The sequence below is a fragment of the Phyllostomus hastatus genome, unplaced genomic scaffold (assembly GCF_019186645.2).
Source record: "Phyllostomus hastatus isolate PE091 unplaced genomic scaffold, TTU_PhHast_1.1 phas_contig_41, whole genome shotgun sequence".
NCBI classification, from domain to species: Eukaryota; Metazoa; Chordata; class Mammalia; order Chiroptera; family Phyllostomidae; genus Phyllostomus; species Phyllostomus hastatus.
In genome coordinates this window covers 9,051,060-9,070,121 of record NW_025333876.1, presented here as the reverse complement: position 1 = coordinate 9,070,121, position 19,062 = coordinate 9,051,060, and the positions used below count along the sequence as shown (strand labels likewise).

Below are 19,062 nucleotides of genomic sequence, written 5' to 3'. Positions count from 1 at the left end.
CTATTTAATCTGTCTTCTGGAAAGGTGTACAGTAGAAGTTTATTGAAGCTCATCAAAGGTAGCCAGGTGAATACTGAAGCTAAGAACACAAGCAAGCCATCGTGTGTATAATGTACAAAACTAAGACTGACATTATTTTTTAAGAATTTATTTATTTATTTTTAGAGAGAGGAGAAGGGAGGAAGAGAGGGAGAGAAACATCATTGTGTGGTTGCCTTTCACACACCCCCAACTGGGGACCTGGCCCACAACCCAGGCATGTGCCCTGACTGGGAATCGAACTGGTGATCCTTTTGTTCACAGTCCGGCGCTCAATCCACTGAGCCACACCAGCCAGGGCCCTTCTTTTTTCAAGATCAGTAAAACATATCCTTGGGTGAGGATTTTTTTAAAGTTGTTTAATTTTTGTCTTGGATAACATTTCTCTTTGTATGCAAGCAACATACTGCCTTTTAAAAAATACACTTCTTGGAGGTGGGGGTAGTGAAGGGTAAAGAGGGTCAAATATATGGTGGTGCAATAAGATTTGACTTTGAGTGGTGGGCACAATGCGATATACAGATAATGTGTCATAGAATTGTACACTTGAATCCTATATAATTTTATTAACCGGTCAGTGTAATAAATTTAATAAAACAAAAAATAATAATTCTTCTATTTCACCAAATTTTGTGTAAAGGGACTTGTGCTAGAGAGACAGACTGCCCTCAGTATTCAGTCCCAAGCTTTGGAAATCCATCCTTACTATGAGTGTCATGTAAACTGAGGAAGTGTATGTAGAGGACAGTCTTTTGCTCAGGATTGTGGATAACAAAGTCCAAGTAGACCACAAAATGTGGGAACTTGGGCGGGGGTTGAAGAGCTGTGCAAAATACTATGTGGATGAAATCACTTTCCTTCTGCAATCCCATCTATAAAATACAGCTACAGGCAGCAGCTGTTCACCAGGAAAGAGGTGGGAAGAAGGAAAGAGGGGTACTTTAATCCATTTTTTCTTTGTGCCACACTGTCATACAGTGTTAGATACAATATCCTAAGTGTTAACCCTCTCAGTGGCCTCTGACAGCAGCACTTTCACAGGCTTACTAAAAGTTCTCAGTTCCAAGGAGATGTGTTTTGCATGGCTGAGGTTCCTGAAATCAGATCATAGCTTCAGGTCACAAAAGTTTCCTTGCTACTGCTTGGCTGCACTTCTCTTACTGTTATTGCCAGAAGAAGAGAGACCACAATATAGACAAACTTGTGCCAGACCTGTTACCAGGGTTCTAGTTAAATTTAATTAATATAAACTTAAAAAATATATTCATCTTGAAAAAATAAGTCAAAATGTCACAGCTGATAAATAACATTTAAAAATAATTAGTTTGGCCCTGGTTGGCGTAGCTCAGTGGATTGAGTGCCTGCGGAACCAAAGGGTCATCAGTTTGATTCCCAGTCGGGCACATGCCTGGGTTGCCGGCCAGGCCCCCAGTAGTGGGCGTGTAAGAGGCAACCATACATTGATGTTTCTCCCTGTCTCTCTCTTTCCTTTCTCCTCTATCTAAAAATAAATAAAATCTTTCTAAAAATAAAATAAATCACTTTGAAATTTATTATAGTGGGACACATGTTTGCTGAATGCTGGGTGCTCCTTTCATACTTTTATCTAGCACTGACCACCTTCTGTTGTGTTTACCCAACTGGAAAGAGAGGATCTATCCATTTGTCATTTTATCTCTATGCAGTGCTTGGTCATAGTAGACATGTAATATTTATTCAATAGGTTGATGTTGAATAGCAGTAAGAATGAGTGCACAAAGTAGTATTTACCTTCTCCTATGTAGAAAAATAAAGTAACTCAGTCATTTCTTAAGAAAAACATTATTTAGTTATGATTGCAAAAAATGATTTTGATCAAACTTTAAGAGGGTATTGAGATTTTTTTTCAAAGATTTTATTTATTTATTTTTAGAGAGGGAAGGGAGGGAGATAGATAGATAGATAGATAGATAGATAGATAGATAGATAGAGAAACATCAATGTGTGGTTGCTGGGTGTTATGGCCTGCAACCCAGGCATGTACCCTGGCTGGGAATCGAACCTGGGACACTTTGGTTCTCAGCCCGCGCTCAATCCACTGAGCTACGCCAGCCAGGGCTGGTATTGAGATTTTAAGTTAAGGCTCTAGTCTCTTTTTAATCACTTGAAACTTAATTTAAACTTTCTATTTATAGCATAAACAAAAAGTTATGTAATTATGATGTAACCCCTAAAGGGTAATTTTGGAAGGATCAATGAGTGTTCTGCCCAGTGACCTCAGCAGGAAAGAGAAAGCAGTTACTAGAGAAGATGTTGTTGCTTTACTCATCCACTTTTGACAGTGGCCACCCTTCCTCAGACAGAATACAAGAGTATTTTTTAAGAATTATTATATATAAGCCCTGGCTGGCGTAGCTCAGTGGATTGAGGGTGGACTGCGAACCAAAACATCGCAGGTTCGGTTCCCAGTCAGGGCTCATGCCTGGGTTGCAGGCCACGGCCCCCAGCAACTGCGCATTGATGTTTCTCTCTCTCTTTCTCCCTCCCTTCCCTCTCTAAAAATAAATAAATAAAAAATTTTTTAAAAAAAGATGAACCATCTTAAAAAATTTCTCAGTTAAAAAAAGAATTAGTATATATAACCAGATACCATTTCTTTCTGCCCATGTAAGGGGAGCCATACCACTTTCCTTCTACTCTCTGGAAAGCAGTCCAGATGGTGTCATTACTAGATGACGTCATCTTTAGAAGCTGGAGAGCATATCCCAGGGTTTCCCACATTCTCAGGAATTACTTGTGGCCTTGGCTAATATGCTGTCTTTTTGTAGAATTTATCAGGAACATAGCTTATGCAGTAAATATTTCTAACTTAGTCTGGCAGTATTTTGTTTCATGCACAGTCATATCTCCATGACCCAGAACAAAATGGAAAAGTTCTGTATAATGACTGAAAATTTTCAGTTGTAAAGTTTTCTTTAAGAAGAAAAGATACTCTTTGAGTTATACCACAGAAAGTTCAAAGGCAGCAAAGCAATTACATTTTACCCAGAGTTTTACAAATTCCAAAATAAAGACCCCAAATGAATAAGGTTTTACACATTTTTGTCTAATGCAATGTATATAGGACATATTGGAAGAATTGTAAGAAAGGCCCTTTCTTTTTCCACTTTCTTCCTGAGAACTGTAGAGACAAAGAATGTTCAAGAAAAAACAGTGAACTAACTTTTTCCAATTTGTTATTTCATGGATAAAAAGTAGAGACAGAATGGTGAAGCACCTGTTGCTGTAATGGCAATAAACTAGTGAAATGTTTTAACAGAAGTCATCAGCTTTCAAAGATCTCTTTTATCCAGTTCACATCACTCATTGCTCTTAATTCCTTTGTCACAAATTCCACTGCATTACATGTAATCCTGGAAATCCACTGAGCATTTTACATATAAGCAGAGCCATGTGAATGATTGTCACATGCTCAGTATAGCACAATCCCAGCAGTTCTCCTGCCCCTCCTTTCCCATGTATTTAACTGTAGATGCAGGGTTGAGAAGCACATAGTTGTAGTAATAGGAATTTGTGCACTCCCATCACTTTCCATCTATAGGACCTCCCATTCAGTGTGTCTGGTTATTCAGGATAAAGCTACCAGCAGGCCCCAAGCAGGCCTTTGATCTCCACCACTGAATTCTTATCCTTTATCCTTAGGAGCTGGTTTGCAGGCAGCTGTTCTCTCCTGCCAGCCCATCCATTATTTATATGTGACAATGTATGTTGGTCCACAGAGTAGCTTTTTGGAATCTCATCATTCAGGTAAAGGTGGACTATTATTCAGTCCACTTCCACATGAATAGTTCTCTTAAACTGCAGTGAGCAAGTTGGGTATTGGGGTGAGGAGGGACAAAAAATTACTCTTCAGCCTTTCCAGTTGAGTAGCTCAGATGTCCTGTCCCCTATACTGCTTTCATCTCCACATACTGTAGAAGGGTGGCGCGTGTCCTGAGAATAGTCTTAGAAATCAGTCATATTTCATCCTTTCCTGTGTCATTTTTTTGTATTAACTCCTTAGAGAACAGCTTTTAGGTTGAATCCAGCAATAAGGGCATCATGATTCTAACCTTATTTAGGTTTTCTGAAAGAGACTAAAATTGATATCTTTCCTGGGGTTTTCTAGAATTAGTAAAACCTAGAGTACACACAAACATAGGGCAGTGGCAAATGGAGTAAGCAAACACAAATTTTTGTGCATTTCAGTAAATGTTTTTCCCACTATATTTTTGAAATGGATGTTGATTTGCTCTTTCTCTTCCTGAAGCACGTCAGTTATTCCTGTGTTGACTCCTTGATGTCTGTCATATGCATGGACATTCTTTTTCCAAATTGGTTTTTCTGATGCTTTTCTTCTGCCTTCTATATGTTTTTTCCTTATAACACTGTCCATATTTTCATCCTCTTGTACCTTATCTTTATTGTCTAATATTATAAAGGCCATTGCCTCTTTAGATTTTTTCTGTCGTCTTTCATAATGTGATTTTTATTTTTACTTGTTCCCTATTGCTCTTGCATTCATTATTCCTACAGAATTGGCATAGACTCAACATTAGTTTTTAAACAGATTTTCTAGCCAGATGTGTTATTTACCAAAAATAGTGTGAATATATATCTTTATCTCCTTTCCATCTTGATCTAAGCACTCTTTATGGTATTAGTTTTGAGGGGTTGGAGAAAGAGCTACACCAAAATCTTCTGCAGTTGGGAAAGTGTCCATGTCCCAGTTCTACTCCAGAAGACCTGCCTGTTCTGTGATATCGGATTTATCCCATTCTACGGGATGACCTTTGGGTTTCACTTTTCCCCCCATTTTGGGGTACCTGCCATTTTGGGGAAATGCCCTCCTACTTAGTTGATAGGTTTTAGGGTAGTATGATCATGAATACAGTATATTTCTCTGCCCAGCTAAGCTGTAATTTGCCAATGCTGGTACCACCTACCTCTGAAAGGACACAGGTGGGAAAAATGGTTGGTGTTGGGCCTGTAGTGAATGTAGCATGTGATGGGAGCTTCCAGTGAACATTCTGTACTCTTCTCTCCTTGCACTATATGTGCAGATTGGGAGATATCAGTGACAGCATTACCAAAACATATGAGACCTTTGTGGAAATTAGGAAAAAGGTACCCCCTCCTCAGTGCACTGGACTGCCATTTGTTAGACAGTTGTGTGGTGACCACAGTGTGAAAGATGCTCCTTATAGAGTTCTGATCAGTGAGATAGTTCATAGTTTCATCCTTTTATTCCAGTATATGACAGAAGAAACTGGTTTTCAATCATAGTGTTGTCTTAGTTTGAGCCAACTTACCAGTATCCAGAAGGTCCTTCTAGAACGAGTTCAAAGTGGTAGGTTAGGAGCCAGCATCAGGATGGATATGTGGGCTTCTTTTTGGTTTTGTGTTTTGTCAGGTGGTAAGAAGGTTTGAAGAACTTTTCTGTACTACTTTCTCATCAGTTTAGGGTTTTCTTATGACCCTATGATTTTATTAAGAGTTAACTGTCTCAGGAAGGTACATTTATACCTTTGGGTGGGGAGAGGAGTTAACATTGAGAAAAGAAGTTCCCAGATTTCTTTTAAATGGGTTATGATATAGATTGAGACTAAAAATCAAAAATGCAAAAGAAAAAAAGAAAATTCGGTTTATGCAACAGATCCTATAATACCTGGAGATTCCAACTTTCTCCAGTACTGATATCTTTTCCATTGCCTTGAAACAGTCGTTGGTACTTACAAGGGTTTTAGACATTAACACTAACATTTATAGTGAAATATATGATGTTAATAAATGGCTTAAAATTATGGTTTGCCTTAATGGTACTTTTTATTTTTCAAAGGAATTGATTTAGCCTTGGGAGATAATAGTCATATTTCTCCTTATATACCGAATCCTCCAACCTATGTGTCAGCATACCAAATTATTATTTGTATAGATGTTTTCCCTGTAATTGATACCTCATTATGACTAAGAGTATACACTAGAGGTGGGTTCTCTTAAAAGTGTATGTTAACAGATTCCAAGGTGGCTGCAGAGTAGGTGGAAGGTACGCCGATTTGTTCCTAGCCCCAAACCAGATTTGCAGCTAAATTGCAAAGCAATCAACCTAAAAAAATCAATGGAAGGCTAGCTCTTACAGAAGCAGCTATATAGAGACTGGTAAGAATGGCAGAGTGGTGGAAAGGGATAGCCCATGCACACAGGTACTGTGGTGGCTGAGAAGCTGGACAGATATGGCTGTAGAACTCCCTCACCCTAGGAGTGTGGGGTCTTAACACCAAGCAGGGATTCCCAACCCAGAGCAAGAGAGATGGAAAGTAGGGCCCGATAGCATCTGGCAGTGAAAATCAGTAACAATTCAAGCCACCTAGGAGACTTAGACCGAACTCTCCAAGGATTGAGCACTCTTTATTGTTACACACTAGCCTGGGCAGTTCAGAGTCCAGACTCCCAACTTCTGGTGAGGCCATGCTACTGTACTTGGGTCTTATGGAGGGATCTGCTAGTTGCACTCAGCAATAACTTTGAGAGGCTCTCTATTTTCTGGAGTGGCTTTGAACACAGACCCAGACAGTGACTAAACTATATAATTTAGGAAAGAGGACCAGTCTCCCCCACCTCAAGTACACAGTGATACCCCTCCCTCCACCTGTTGAGCCACTCAGCCAGCCATGTTTTGTAGAGTTCTGCCCCACAGAGGAGCTTCACAGGGCTGGAACTTTTGGCCCCATCCTGCTAGGAACAACTCCACCTCAGTGGGCAGCCCCTGTACAGTGTCTCATACATGGTGATCAAGGTTTACCCTTATAGTCACCCACCTTAAAGGGTTAACTCTTCCCATTAAAGGGCCAACAGCATTCAAGCCTTGACTACAGCAGGGGGTGCACGTAACCTACAGGAAACATTCCTGGAGCACGGAGCTCAAGTGATCTGAAAGATTGTGCAGCTGAACCCAGCAAGACACCTACATCATAAAACCATCATAACAACTTTGGGTGTTGTACTAGATCTACTTAATATGCAAATAGGGAGACAAAGAAAAATGCTCCCCCCCCCCAAAAAAAAGAATTAAGTAAAATTGATTAAATGGAAGCAACCAAAAGAACAGGTGCAGAGTTTAAAATAACAAGGATGCTCAAGAACCTTAAGGGAAGAATGGATGATCTGAGTGAGAATTTAAAGAGATAGTAAACATTGAAAAGGACATAGAAACCATAAAAAAAGAATCAGTCTGAAATAAAGAACACAATATCTGAAATGAAAAATACACTAGAAGGAATCAACAGCAGGTCAAATGAAGCAGAGGATCAAATCAGCAACTTGAGGACAAGATAAAAACATGCAAGCAGAGCAACAAAAAGAAAAGAATTTTAAGAAATAAAAAAGTCTGAGGTACCTCTGGGACTACATTAAGCATAACAACATCTGTATCATAGGGATATCAGAAGGAGAAGAGAGTGAACAATGGAAAGAGAACCTGTTTGAAGAAATAATGGCAGAAAATTTCCCTCACCTGGTGAAGGAAAAAGTCACCCCCCAAGTTCAGGAAACAAAGAGAGTTCCAATCAATATGAGCCCAGAAACCCACATGAAGACACATTATAATTAAAATGGCAAAGGTTAAAGACAAACAGACAATCTTGGAGGCAGCAAGGAAGAGATAGTTAATTACCTGCAAGGGAGCTTTCAGAAGGCTGCCAAGTGATTTGTCAACAGAAAACACTTAAGACCAAAAAGGATTGGCATGAAGTATTCAAAGTGATGAAAAACAGGGACATGTAACCAAGACTATCTACCCAGCAAAGCTATCATTTAAAATTGAAGGTCAAATAAAGATCTTCCCAGACAAAGGCTAAAGAGTCCATTACCACCAACCCAGTACTGCAAGAAATGTTAAAGAAATTGCTTTAAAAATAAAGAAAAGAGTAACATAGTATAAAGAAAAAACTGGCAATAAATAAGTGCCTCTCAATAATAACCTTAAATGTAAATGGAGTAAATACTGCAATCAAAGGACATAATTATCAATGAAATCAAGGAATAAATCAAAAAGTACCTGGAAACAAGTGAAAATTAATACACAGCAACCCAAAATGGATGGGACATAGTGAAAGCAGCCCACAGGGGTAAGTTTATAACATTACAGACTTACCTAAGAAGCAATAAAAATCTCAAATTAACAACCTAACCTAAAAGGAGTAGAAAAAAGAACAACAAATAAAACCCAGAGTAAGTAGAAAGAAGGAAATAATCAAGATCAGAGCAGAAATAAGTGATACAGAGACTAAAAGAACAACACAAAAGATCAGTAGAACCAAGAGCTTGTTCTTTGAAAAGATAAACACGATTGATGAACCTTTAACCAGACTCATCAAGAAAAATAGAGGACCCAAATACATAAAATCAGAAATGAAAGAAGCAACTGACATCACAAAAAGACAAAGGATTGTAAGAAAATACTATGAACAACTATATACCCAAATAAAACTGAAAACCTGGGAAAAATGGATAAATTTCTACAAATATATACTCTTCTAAAAACTGAATCAGGAAGAATCAGAAAACCTGAATAGATTGGTTACAATTAATGAAATTGAAGCAGTAAGCAAAAAAACAACAACAAAAATAAAACAACTCCCAGCACAGAAAAGTCCTGCACTAGGTGGTGTCATAGTCAAATTTTACCAAACATTAAAAGAACTAACATCTAGCTTTCTCAAACTGTTTCAGAAAACTGAAGAGGAGGGAAGACTTCCAAACTCATTTTATGAGGCCAGCATTATCTGAATTCCAAAACCAGATAAAGACACTACAGAGAAAGAAAATTATCCAATATAGTCCAATATCCTTGAACATAGATGCTAAAATCCTCAAAAAATATTAACAAACCAGGTCCAGCAGTACATTAAACGGAGCATACACCATGATCAAGTGGGATTTATCCCAGGGATGCAAGGTTGGTACATTATTTGCAAATCAACAAATGTGATACATCACATAAACAAAATGAAACACAAAAGTCAATTATCGTATCAGTAGATGCAGAAAAAGCATTTGATAAAATCCAGCACCCATTTATGATTTAAAAAATAACTATCAGCAAAATGGGACTAGAAGGATCATACCTCAACATAATAAAGGCCATGAAAAACCTATAGCCAACATCATAGTCAATGAGCAAAAACTAAAAGTATTTCTCTTAAGCACAGAAATAAGACAGCAGTGTCCATTTTTACCACTCTTTTCAACATAGACTGGGAAGTCCTAGCCACAGCAATCAGACAAGAAGAAGAAATAAAAGGCATCCAAATTGGAAAGGAGGGAGTAGATTATCATTACTCCCAGATGACATGGGATTGTACATGGAAAACCCTAAAGACTCCACCAAAAAGCTACATCTAATAAATGAATTTGGCAAGTAGCAGGGTATATAATTGATATTTAGAAATTGGTGGTATTTTCATACACCAATAATGAATTATCAGAAACTAAGAAAACAATTTCATTTACTATGAACAACAAAAAAAGTAAGGTACCTAGGAATAAATTTAACCAAGGAGGTAAAAGATCTGTCTCAGAAAACTATAGGGCATTGAAAACAGAAATTGAGGAGGATACAAATAAGTGGAAGCATATGCCATGTTCATTGATTGGAAGAATTAACATCATTAAAATATCCATACTACCCAAAACAATATATAGATTCAGTGCAACTCCTATTACTAACGTATTTCACAGATCTCAAACAGGTATTCCAAAAAGGTATATGGAATCAAAAACAATGCCAAATAGCTTCAGCAATCTTGAGAAAGAACAAAGTTTGAGATATCACAACATCTGATATCATACTATACTACAAGGCCATTGTAATCAAAACAGCATGGTACTGGCATAAGAACAGGCATATAGATCAATGGAACAAAATAGAGATCCCAGAAATAAATCCATGCCTTTGTGGTCAATTAATATTTAACAAAGGAAGAAAGACCATACAATAGAGTAAATGCAGTCTTTTCAATAAATGGTGTTGGGAAAATTAAACAGGCACATGCAAAAACACTGCAAATGAACCATTAGCAATATGAAAACAGAACCAGCTGTGTGGGAGAACATATATTTGCTATTGATATATCTGATAAGAGGTTAATATCCAACAACAGGAAGAAAAACTATCCAATTTAAAAAATGGGCAAAAGACCTGAATAGACACTCTTAAAGAAGACATACAAATGGCCAATACACATGTAAAAAATGCTCAAGGCCCCTCATCATCAGATAGATGCAAATTAAAACCACAATTAAATACCACCTCAGGCCTTTCAGATGGCTGTTATCATCAATAAATCAACAAACATCAAGTGCTGGTGAGGATATGGAGAAAAGGGAATCCTAGTACATTGAAGGTGGGAATGCATAGTGGTGCAGCCATTGTGGAAAACATATAGTTTCCTCAAAAAAATTAAAAATGGAAATACCTTTTGACTCAGTATTCCCACTTTTGGGACTATATCCTAAGAATCCCAAAACGCCAATTCAAAAGAATATATGCACCCCACATTCATAGCAGTTTTTTCAATAGCCAAGATCTGGAAACAGCTCAAAAATATTCATCAGTAAATCAATGATTTAAAAAGTTGTGATACATTCACACAATGCACTATTTTTTTTTAAGGTGGGGGAAAACCTTACCTTTTGCAACAGCATTGATGGACCTCGTCTAGGGTTATATGCTATGTGAAATAAGCCAGTCAGTGAAAGATAAATAGCATATGATCTCACTTATATGTGGAATTTAATGAACAAAATAACTGAGGAGCAAAATAGAAACAGACATAAATACATAGAACAGACTAACAGCTGTCAGAGGGGAAGGGACTGTGGGGGCTGGATGAAAGAATGTGAAAGGGTTAGCCAAAGAACATATATGCATAATCTGTAAGCACAGACAACCATGTGGTGATGGACAAAGAGAAGGGGTTTGAGGGCAGAAGGGAGGTGGGCAAATGGGTGCAACTGGGGACATCTATAATTATATAAACAATAAAAATAAGTATGTTAACCATATTGGAATGAATAAAAGATTTGTATCTTATGGTCTAACTTTATTTGACATGTAATAGTATTTATGAAAAGCCCAATCTATGTCTATAGTTGACCCATGAATAACACAGGTTTGAACTGCATGAGTCTACTTATATGCAATTTTTTTCTATAAATAAATTGGAAAACTTTTTGGAGATTTGCAACAATTTGAAAAAACTTACATACAAACCTTATGTTCTAGCTTACTTTATTATAAGATTACAGTGTATAATATAACACACAAAATGCATGTTAATCAACTTGTTATGACACCAGTTGAGAATGACAAATGAGTAATGGACCCCTTTTAGTTAAACTTTGAAAAGAAAAGTTTATTTATTTATACAAAAAGGATTAAAATGTTGGTAAAGGCATTTTTTAATCAGTCATGAAAAACTTAGACATTAGGAAATATAAAAGCATTTGGAAATATACTGTATTTCTGTGTAGATTATTTACTTATTAACAAATCTCAATAAATTATATATTAACAATTATATAGTAAATAAAAATATTCTCTGAGCTAATATATTGTCCATGTTCACCTTCTTTCAGTCCTTCAAATGTACTGTGCTGTCCTTCATATCTAGGACTTTGCCAGGGCTATGACATTTTCTGAGAAGATTCTTAGTCACCCTCCTTCCCTGTCCCATATTATACTTTCTGCAAATTAATTGCCAAAGTACTTAGGACATTCAGGTATGAATTAATGTTCATCTTATTACTGTTTTCCTATAGTCACTTGTATTGTTTTGTTTAAAAGTGATACTATATCTTCCTCATGTATAAAATGTTCAGAAATTATTACTAAAATTCAGTTTTCTGATGACTAGGATGGGTATGGACTCGTGTAATTAAAATACACCCCTCAAGTAATTTTTGTTAGTAATTTAAGGGGAAAGAAAATGAAAGACATAAATAGACAAGTTCTAGAGAAGACAGGGGTACAGATCATTGTAGTATTAGTGAGTGTCCCATGTATATCCAGTATTCTGGTAGGCGCAGCACAAAACACAAAAGAGTTATAAAGCTAGCTGCTCAAGAAACTCACTGTCAAATCAGGAGAGAGAACTGAGATTAGCCAAAAAGGAGCTTTGAATCTAGAGAGGTTTAAGCCACTATAATTTATTTTTCTCCATTTCAGTTCCAGTGTGCACTCACTGAGCATCATTTGTGTGAATAACACATCAATAGTGAGTGTGAAAGGGGAGTGGTGTGTCCAAGGAAGGATTTTACCCAAGTCAGAGCAGTACCTTAAGGAAAGCTACAAGGTCTGTCTGAAAAAAGTCCAACCATTATTAATATAACAACAGTTTGCATGATATCATTGTAACCTGGCAGCCAAGGAGAGTGGACTGGAATTCCCATGCGTGAACAATGATGACTTCACTGTACTAGTCAGTGGGGACAGTAGACGCTGTTCAGTGAGCATGTTTACTGTGTGGCCATTGCATTCAAAATGATTGAGCAAGTAGAGGGACGAATCTGCATCCAATTTTGTATTAAGCTTGAACATTCCTCTGCTGAAGCTATTCAGATGATTCAGAACGTCACAGCTATGGGCAACTGGTGATTGGCAACTTCATCACTACAGTGTGCCTGTTTGTGCATTGCATCTCGTGCAGAGATTTTTGGTGAAACGTCAAATTACCCAGGTGACTCAGCACTCCCTACAGCTCAGATCTGGCACCCTGTGACTTCTGGCTTTTTCCAAAACTAAAATCACCTTTGAAAGGGAAGAGATTTCAGATCATTGGTGAGATTCAAGAACATATGACCAGACAGCTGATAGCAATTGAGAGAACTGTGTGAAGTCCCAAGATACCTACTCTGAAGGAGACTGAGGCATCATTGTCTTATGTACAATGTTTCTTGTTTCCTGTATCTTCTTCAATAAATATCTGTAATTTTCATATTACATGGCTAGATACCTTCTGGATGGATCTCATATCTAAGATGAGAGTGTGGTTTTGCATTTCACAGCTGACACATTCTGTGTCAAGGTTACTATATTGACCTTGGTATCTGTGTTAACTAGTATGTCATCTTCATCCATTCTGCTTGGGACACAATGCCAGCCATGAGTAGGAGAATATATGCTAGTTAAGAGATCTATCCTGATTCTGCCATTTACTTTAGAGCTTTCATATCTAATGTAGTGTCTATTCTTCAGTTATTGTGAGTAATAACTAAATAATCCATGTAAAATGATTAATTAGTACAGTGCCTTGCAAATAATAACTTTTCAGTGAAAGGTTAGCAATAAGTATTTCAACATTGTCTTTATCAGCATTTGGGTTAAGATCTAGATCCTTTTGGTTGGGCTGCAGACTCCTACACATAGCAATATTTTATCCATTTTTGTTCTTTTTGCACTTTCACCCATAATATAAATATATTTCTCAAAGCAGAACTATTTACTAGATATGCTATATTTTGTCTTTATGAAAGCACAGCTTTACATGATCTTTTGCCCACCTGTCTCTGATCTTAGCTTCTGCCATAATGCTCCTTGAACACACAAAGCTTATTCTCATCTTTACCACTTGCTTAGCATACTCTTTCTCCTGAGAGCTCCATGGCTTGGTAGCTGTACTTCATTTAGTTTCCTTAATGTCACCTCTTTATAAAGGCCTTTCCTGACTGTCCTGTCTAAAACATTACTCTGTCTCAGTTTCTTGTCCTACTTTGTCTGGAGTCAGATGTGCTACCATTATGCCACAAGATCTGTTATCCTACTTTGTATTTCTTCTTGTCACTTCTCACTCTCTTACATTATTTTACACATTTATTCATTAATTACAAAATTATTCTAGAGGAGCTAAGTTGGGGCATAATACATTGCTGTTGTTTTTTCTGTTAGGAAAATGCTCCCGGTGGAAAGATGATGGAGAAATTATCTCTTCGTAAACAACGCTTCATGCAGTTTTCTTCACTGGAACATGAAGGAGAATATTACATGACACCACGAGACTTCCTCTTTTCAATAATGTTTGAGCACATAGAACGTGAGTTTTTCTTTTTAATTTAAAAAAACAAATATTGGGGCTGAAAAAACTCTGTTTTTCATAATTGGTACACAGGTTTCCTTCATTTTAATTATCATTCCTCATGCCGTGCATTTTCTTATTTAGATGTTTCAATCATTGTGACACAAGTACAGTTAAACTTTTACACATGTATTTATCTAAGAAATAGTTGTTTTGTATATGGGTTTTTCTAAAGAGAAAAAGGAAAAATAGTTAAGTTTTTAATGTCACCAGATAATTTATTAATAGAATGATTATTTTATCTGGCATATTAGTGTTTGGTGGTATTAATGTTTTAAATTGGGCAAAAAAAAAATGAAACGAGCAATTAAGAGGTTCACATAATGGAGTCATGAGGCCATCAGTTAAAAAAAGAAACAAGAAAAAATAAATAGAATAAGAAGGAAAAATCCAAAAGCTGTAATAATATAAACTTCCAACTCTCTGTTACTTCAAATGATATCAGAAATTCTTCATTTTATTATCTAAACTAGTCTCTTTTACTTTTCAGAGAGTCGATACAACCCCATCCTCTGGGTCTTATATTGCAGGAATGTTCTATGACAATTTCTTGGCTTCCTGACACTTTTTGAAGTGTGGTATAAGTACTGCCCTATGAGTAGCTATGTATGGGACAGGGGAAATGGGCTAAATCAAGGTACTCAGATCCCAAGAGCAATTTATGCCCCAGGGCATTCTTGACAATAACAAACAGCCAACTGGCAGTTAATGGAGCTTAACACCTTGATGTGGGCAAGGAAGGAGACCAAGAGAACACCAATCTAGTCTCAACCCCATGATTGGGCGTTTCCAAAGCTTTGCTTCCCTGAGAAACATCAGAAGAAATGATTATAGCCAAACACTAAACAAGTGATCAAGCAAATAGAAAGTCCTGTGGTAAGGGGGAAGCTAGTTCCCAAAGTTGCTACTATATATTATCTCAAATGTCCAGTTTCCAAAAACAATGAGACATGAAAAGAAACAGCAAAGTATTGCTCCACTAGACAAAACAGTCAACAGAAACTGCCTGTGAGTACATCCAGAACTCAGACTAAGCAGAAAAAAAAATTTTAAATACCATTATATATATATCCTCAGAGAACTAAATAATTATTGATGTAAAATAAATTATAATGATAATGTCATATCAAATAAATAATATCAAATAAAAGATAGAAATTATTTTAAAAGAACCAAATAGAAATTCTAGAATAACTGAAATGAAAATTTCACTAAAGGAGCTCAACAGTAGATTAGAAATGTCAGAAAAGAGTGCCAGTGAATGTAAAGACATATTGATAAAGATTATGCAATCTGAAGAACAGAGAAGAAAAAGACTGAAGAAAAATGAAGTCTCAGAAAATGTGGGACACCATTAAATACGATATACCAACATATGCTTAATAGGAGTACTAGGAGAGGAGAGAGAGAAGAGAGCAGGAAAAAAAACATTAAAAGAAATAACAGCTGAAAACTTCGAAAATTCGTTAACAAACACTGATTTATATATATATCAATAAGGTCACCAGTTTCCAAGTATGACAAACATAAAGAGATCTACTAATAGACACATCCTAGTAAAACTACTGAAATCAAAGACAAGGAGAAATCTTGACAGCAGCCAAAAGAAAAGAAATGACTTGCCACTTACTAGGGACCCACTTAACAAAATGGCTGACTCAGCAGAAACAATGGAGGACAGAAGGTAGTGGAATAGCATACTTCAATGGCTCAAAGAGAAGACTTCTGGCCAAGATGGAGGTGTCTGGCCAAGATGGAGGTGTAGATAGATATACTTGCCTCCTCACACAACCAAAAGAAGGACCACAACAAATTTAAAAACAAAAAACAATAACTGCCAGAAAATCAAACTGGATGGAAGTCTGACAGCCAAGGAGTTAAAGAAGAAACACTGATCCAGACTGGTAGAAAAGACAGAGATGGGCAGCCGGGCAGGGAGGAGGCGTGCCAAGACAGCAGCTAGAGGACCAGGCAGGTGAGATGGCAGATGGCAGACCAGGCAGTGCCACATTCACATGCAGATAAACTGGGAGGGATAACTGGGGAGCAAGACAGACCATGCAACCCAGGGTTCCAGCATGGGAAAAGAAAGCTTGAAAAACTCTTACTATAAAAACCTGTGGGGGTTGTGGCAGCAGGAGAAACTGCCAAATTCACAGGAGAGTTCAATGGAGAGACCCACAGGGTCCTAGAATGTTCACAAACCCACCCATCCAGAAATGAGCACCAGAAGGGCCCAATTTGCTTGTTGGTAGCAGGGGCAGGGACTGACAGCCAGCAAAGAGACGAGAAAGCAGCATTGTTTCCTCCTGACCTCTCCTCCACATACAGCACCACAACAAAGTGAAGTTGGTTACCTCACCCTAATACCTAAGACTCCACCTCTTACAACATAACAGATGCGCCAAGGCAAAGAAATATGGCCCAAATTAACAGATCAGCCCTGGCTTGTGTAGCTCAGTGGATTGAGCGCAGGTCTGCTAAACAGAGGGTCACTAATTCAATTCCCAGTGGGGGCACTTGCCTGGGTTGCCAGCCATATTCCCAGTAGAGGAAGCACGAGGGGCAACCACACATCAATGTTACTCACCCTCTCTTTCTCTCTCCCTTCCCCTTTCTAAAAATAAATAAGTAAAATAGAAAGGGGGGAGGGAAGGAGGGAGGGAGGAAGGGAGGGAGAGAGAAAGGGAGGGAGGGAGGGAGGAAGGAAGGAAAAGAGAGAAGGAAGGAAGGAAGGAAGGAGGGAAGGAGAAAAGATAAGATCAAAACTCCAGAAGAACTAAGCAATGAAGAGAGAGCCACCTGTCTGATGCAGAGTTCAAAACACTGGTAATCACGATATTCCCAGACATGGTTGAGCATGGTCAGAAAATAGAGGAAAGAGTGAAGGCTATTAAAAGTAAAATAAAGAAAACTTTACAGGGAATAAACAGTGAAGGGAAGGAAACCAAGATTCAAATCAATAATTTGAGGCAGAAGGAAGAAATAAACATTCAACCAGAACAGAATGAAGAAACAAGAATTCAAAAAAATGAGAAGAGGCTTAGGACCCTCCAGGACATCTTTAAATGTTCCAACATCTGAATTATAGGGGTACCAGAAGGGGGAAGAGGAAGAGCAACAAGTGGAAAAGTTATTTGAACAAATAATAAAGGAGAACTTCCGCAGTCTGCCAAAGGAAATAGACTTCCAGGAAGTCCAGGAATCTCAGAGAGTCCCAAAGGAGTTGGGCCCAAAAAGGAACACACCAAGGCACATCATAATTACATTAGCCAAGGTAAAAATGAAGGAGAGGATCCTAGAAGCAGCAAGAGATAAGGGGACAGTAACCTACAAAGGAGTTCCCATCAGACTGTCAGCTGATTTCTCAAAGAGACCTTGCAGGCAAGAAGGGGCTGGAAAGAAGTACTCAAAGTCATGAAAGGCAAGGACCTACATCCAAGATTACTCTATCCAGCAAAGCTTTCATTTAGAATGGAAGGGCAGATAAGGGGTGCTTCTCAGATAAGGTCAAGTTAAAGGAGTTCATCATCACCAAGCCCTTATTATATGAAATGTTAAAGGGACTTATCTAAGAAAAAGATGAAAAACATGTATAGTAAAATGTCAGCAAACTCACAATTATTAACAACCACACCTAAAACAAAAACAAACTAAGCAATCAACTAGAACAGGAACAGAACCACAGAAATGGAGATCACATGGAGGGTTAGCAATAGGGGAGTGGAAGGAGGAGAGAGGTGGAGAAGGAACAGAAAATAAATAACATAGATGGTAGATAGAAAATAGACAGGGGGAGGGCAAGAATAGTATGGGAAATGTAGAAGCTAAAGAACTTATGACACATGGACATGAACTAAAGCGGGGAATGTGGGTGGGAGAAGGTGTACAGGGTGGAGAGGAATAAAGGGAAATTGGACAACTGTAATAGCATAATCAATAAAATATATTTTTAAAAAATATGAATGAATCAATCTAGTCAAAAGGCAGAAAATGTCACACTAGATTAAAAAAACAGGATCAAACTTACACTCTACTAACAGGAGATACAGTTTAGATGCAAAGATACAAATAGAAGATAAAAAGATGGTAAAATATATATTGTACAAACAGCAACCACAAGAAAACTGAAGTGGCTATACTGGCACTTTAAAACACAAAAAAATTTACTAGAGATAAGTAGACACATTTTGTCATGAGAAAAAGATCTGTTCATTAGCAAGATACATATTTATATTCATCTCATAATAGAGTCCTAAAATACAAGAAGCAAAAACTGATAGAAATGAAGGGGAAAATAAGTAATTTTGTAATTATAGTGGGAGACTTCAGTTCCACTTTAATAAATAGAAAAACTAAGTAGGTGACCAAAAAATAAATAAAAGACTTAAGCAGCACTGTAAATGAACTAGACCTTACAGGCAGCTTTAGAACACACATCGCTGATGCATAGAAATAAAATTCGTTTTTGTATGTCAATGCTGTGTCCTGTAACTTTGATTGATTTATTAACTATAAGGTTGTGAATTTCTTAAGATTTTCTACTTATAAAATTATGTCTTCTATGAATGGAAATAAGTTTACTTTTATGCCCTGGCTGGGTGGCTCACTTGGTTGGAGAGTCAACCCATATACCAGAAAAGATTGTGGGTTCAATCCCTGGGCAGGGATCATACGTTCCCTTGTGGCAACCAATTTAGTTTTCTTTCACATCAGTTTCTCTCTCTGTCCCTGCATCTCTGCCTCTGCTTGCTCTCTCTCAAATCAATAAACATATCCTTAGATGATGATTTTAAAGAAAGAAATAATTCTACTTTTCTATTTAGATGCCTTTTAGATTTTTTAACCTTTTACATCTTTTGTGTGTTGATTT

At 37.4% G+C, this 19,062-nt stretch overlaps 1 protein-coding gene across 2 annotated transcripts in view; it reads left to right on the top strand.

Moving 5' to 3' along the window:
• The window catches only part of MICU2 (mitochondrial calcium uptake 2), a 105,029-nt gene that overhangs the window by 24,426 nt on the left and 61,541 nt on the right, over positions 1-19,062 (top strand). For both annotated transcript variants that reach the window (XM_045844869.1, XM_045844868.1), the window contains exon 2: positions 14,003-14,147. In XM_045844869.1, the coding sequence (XP_045700825.1) occupies positions 14,003-14,147 (145 nt within the window). The remainder of the gene's footprint in view (positions 1-14,002; positions 14,148-19,062) is intronic.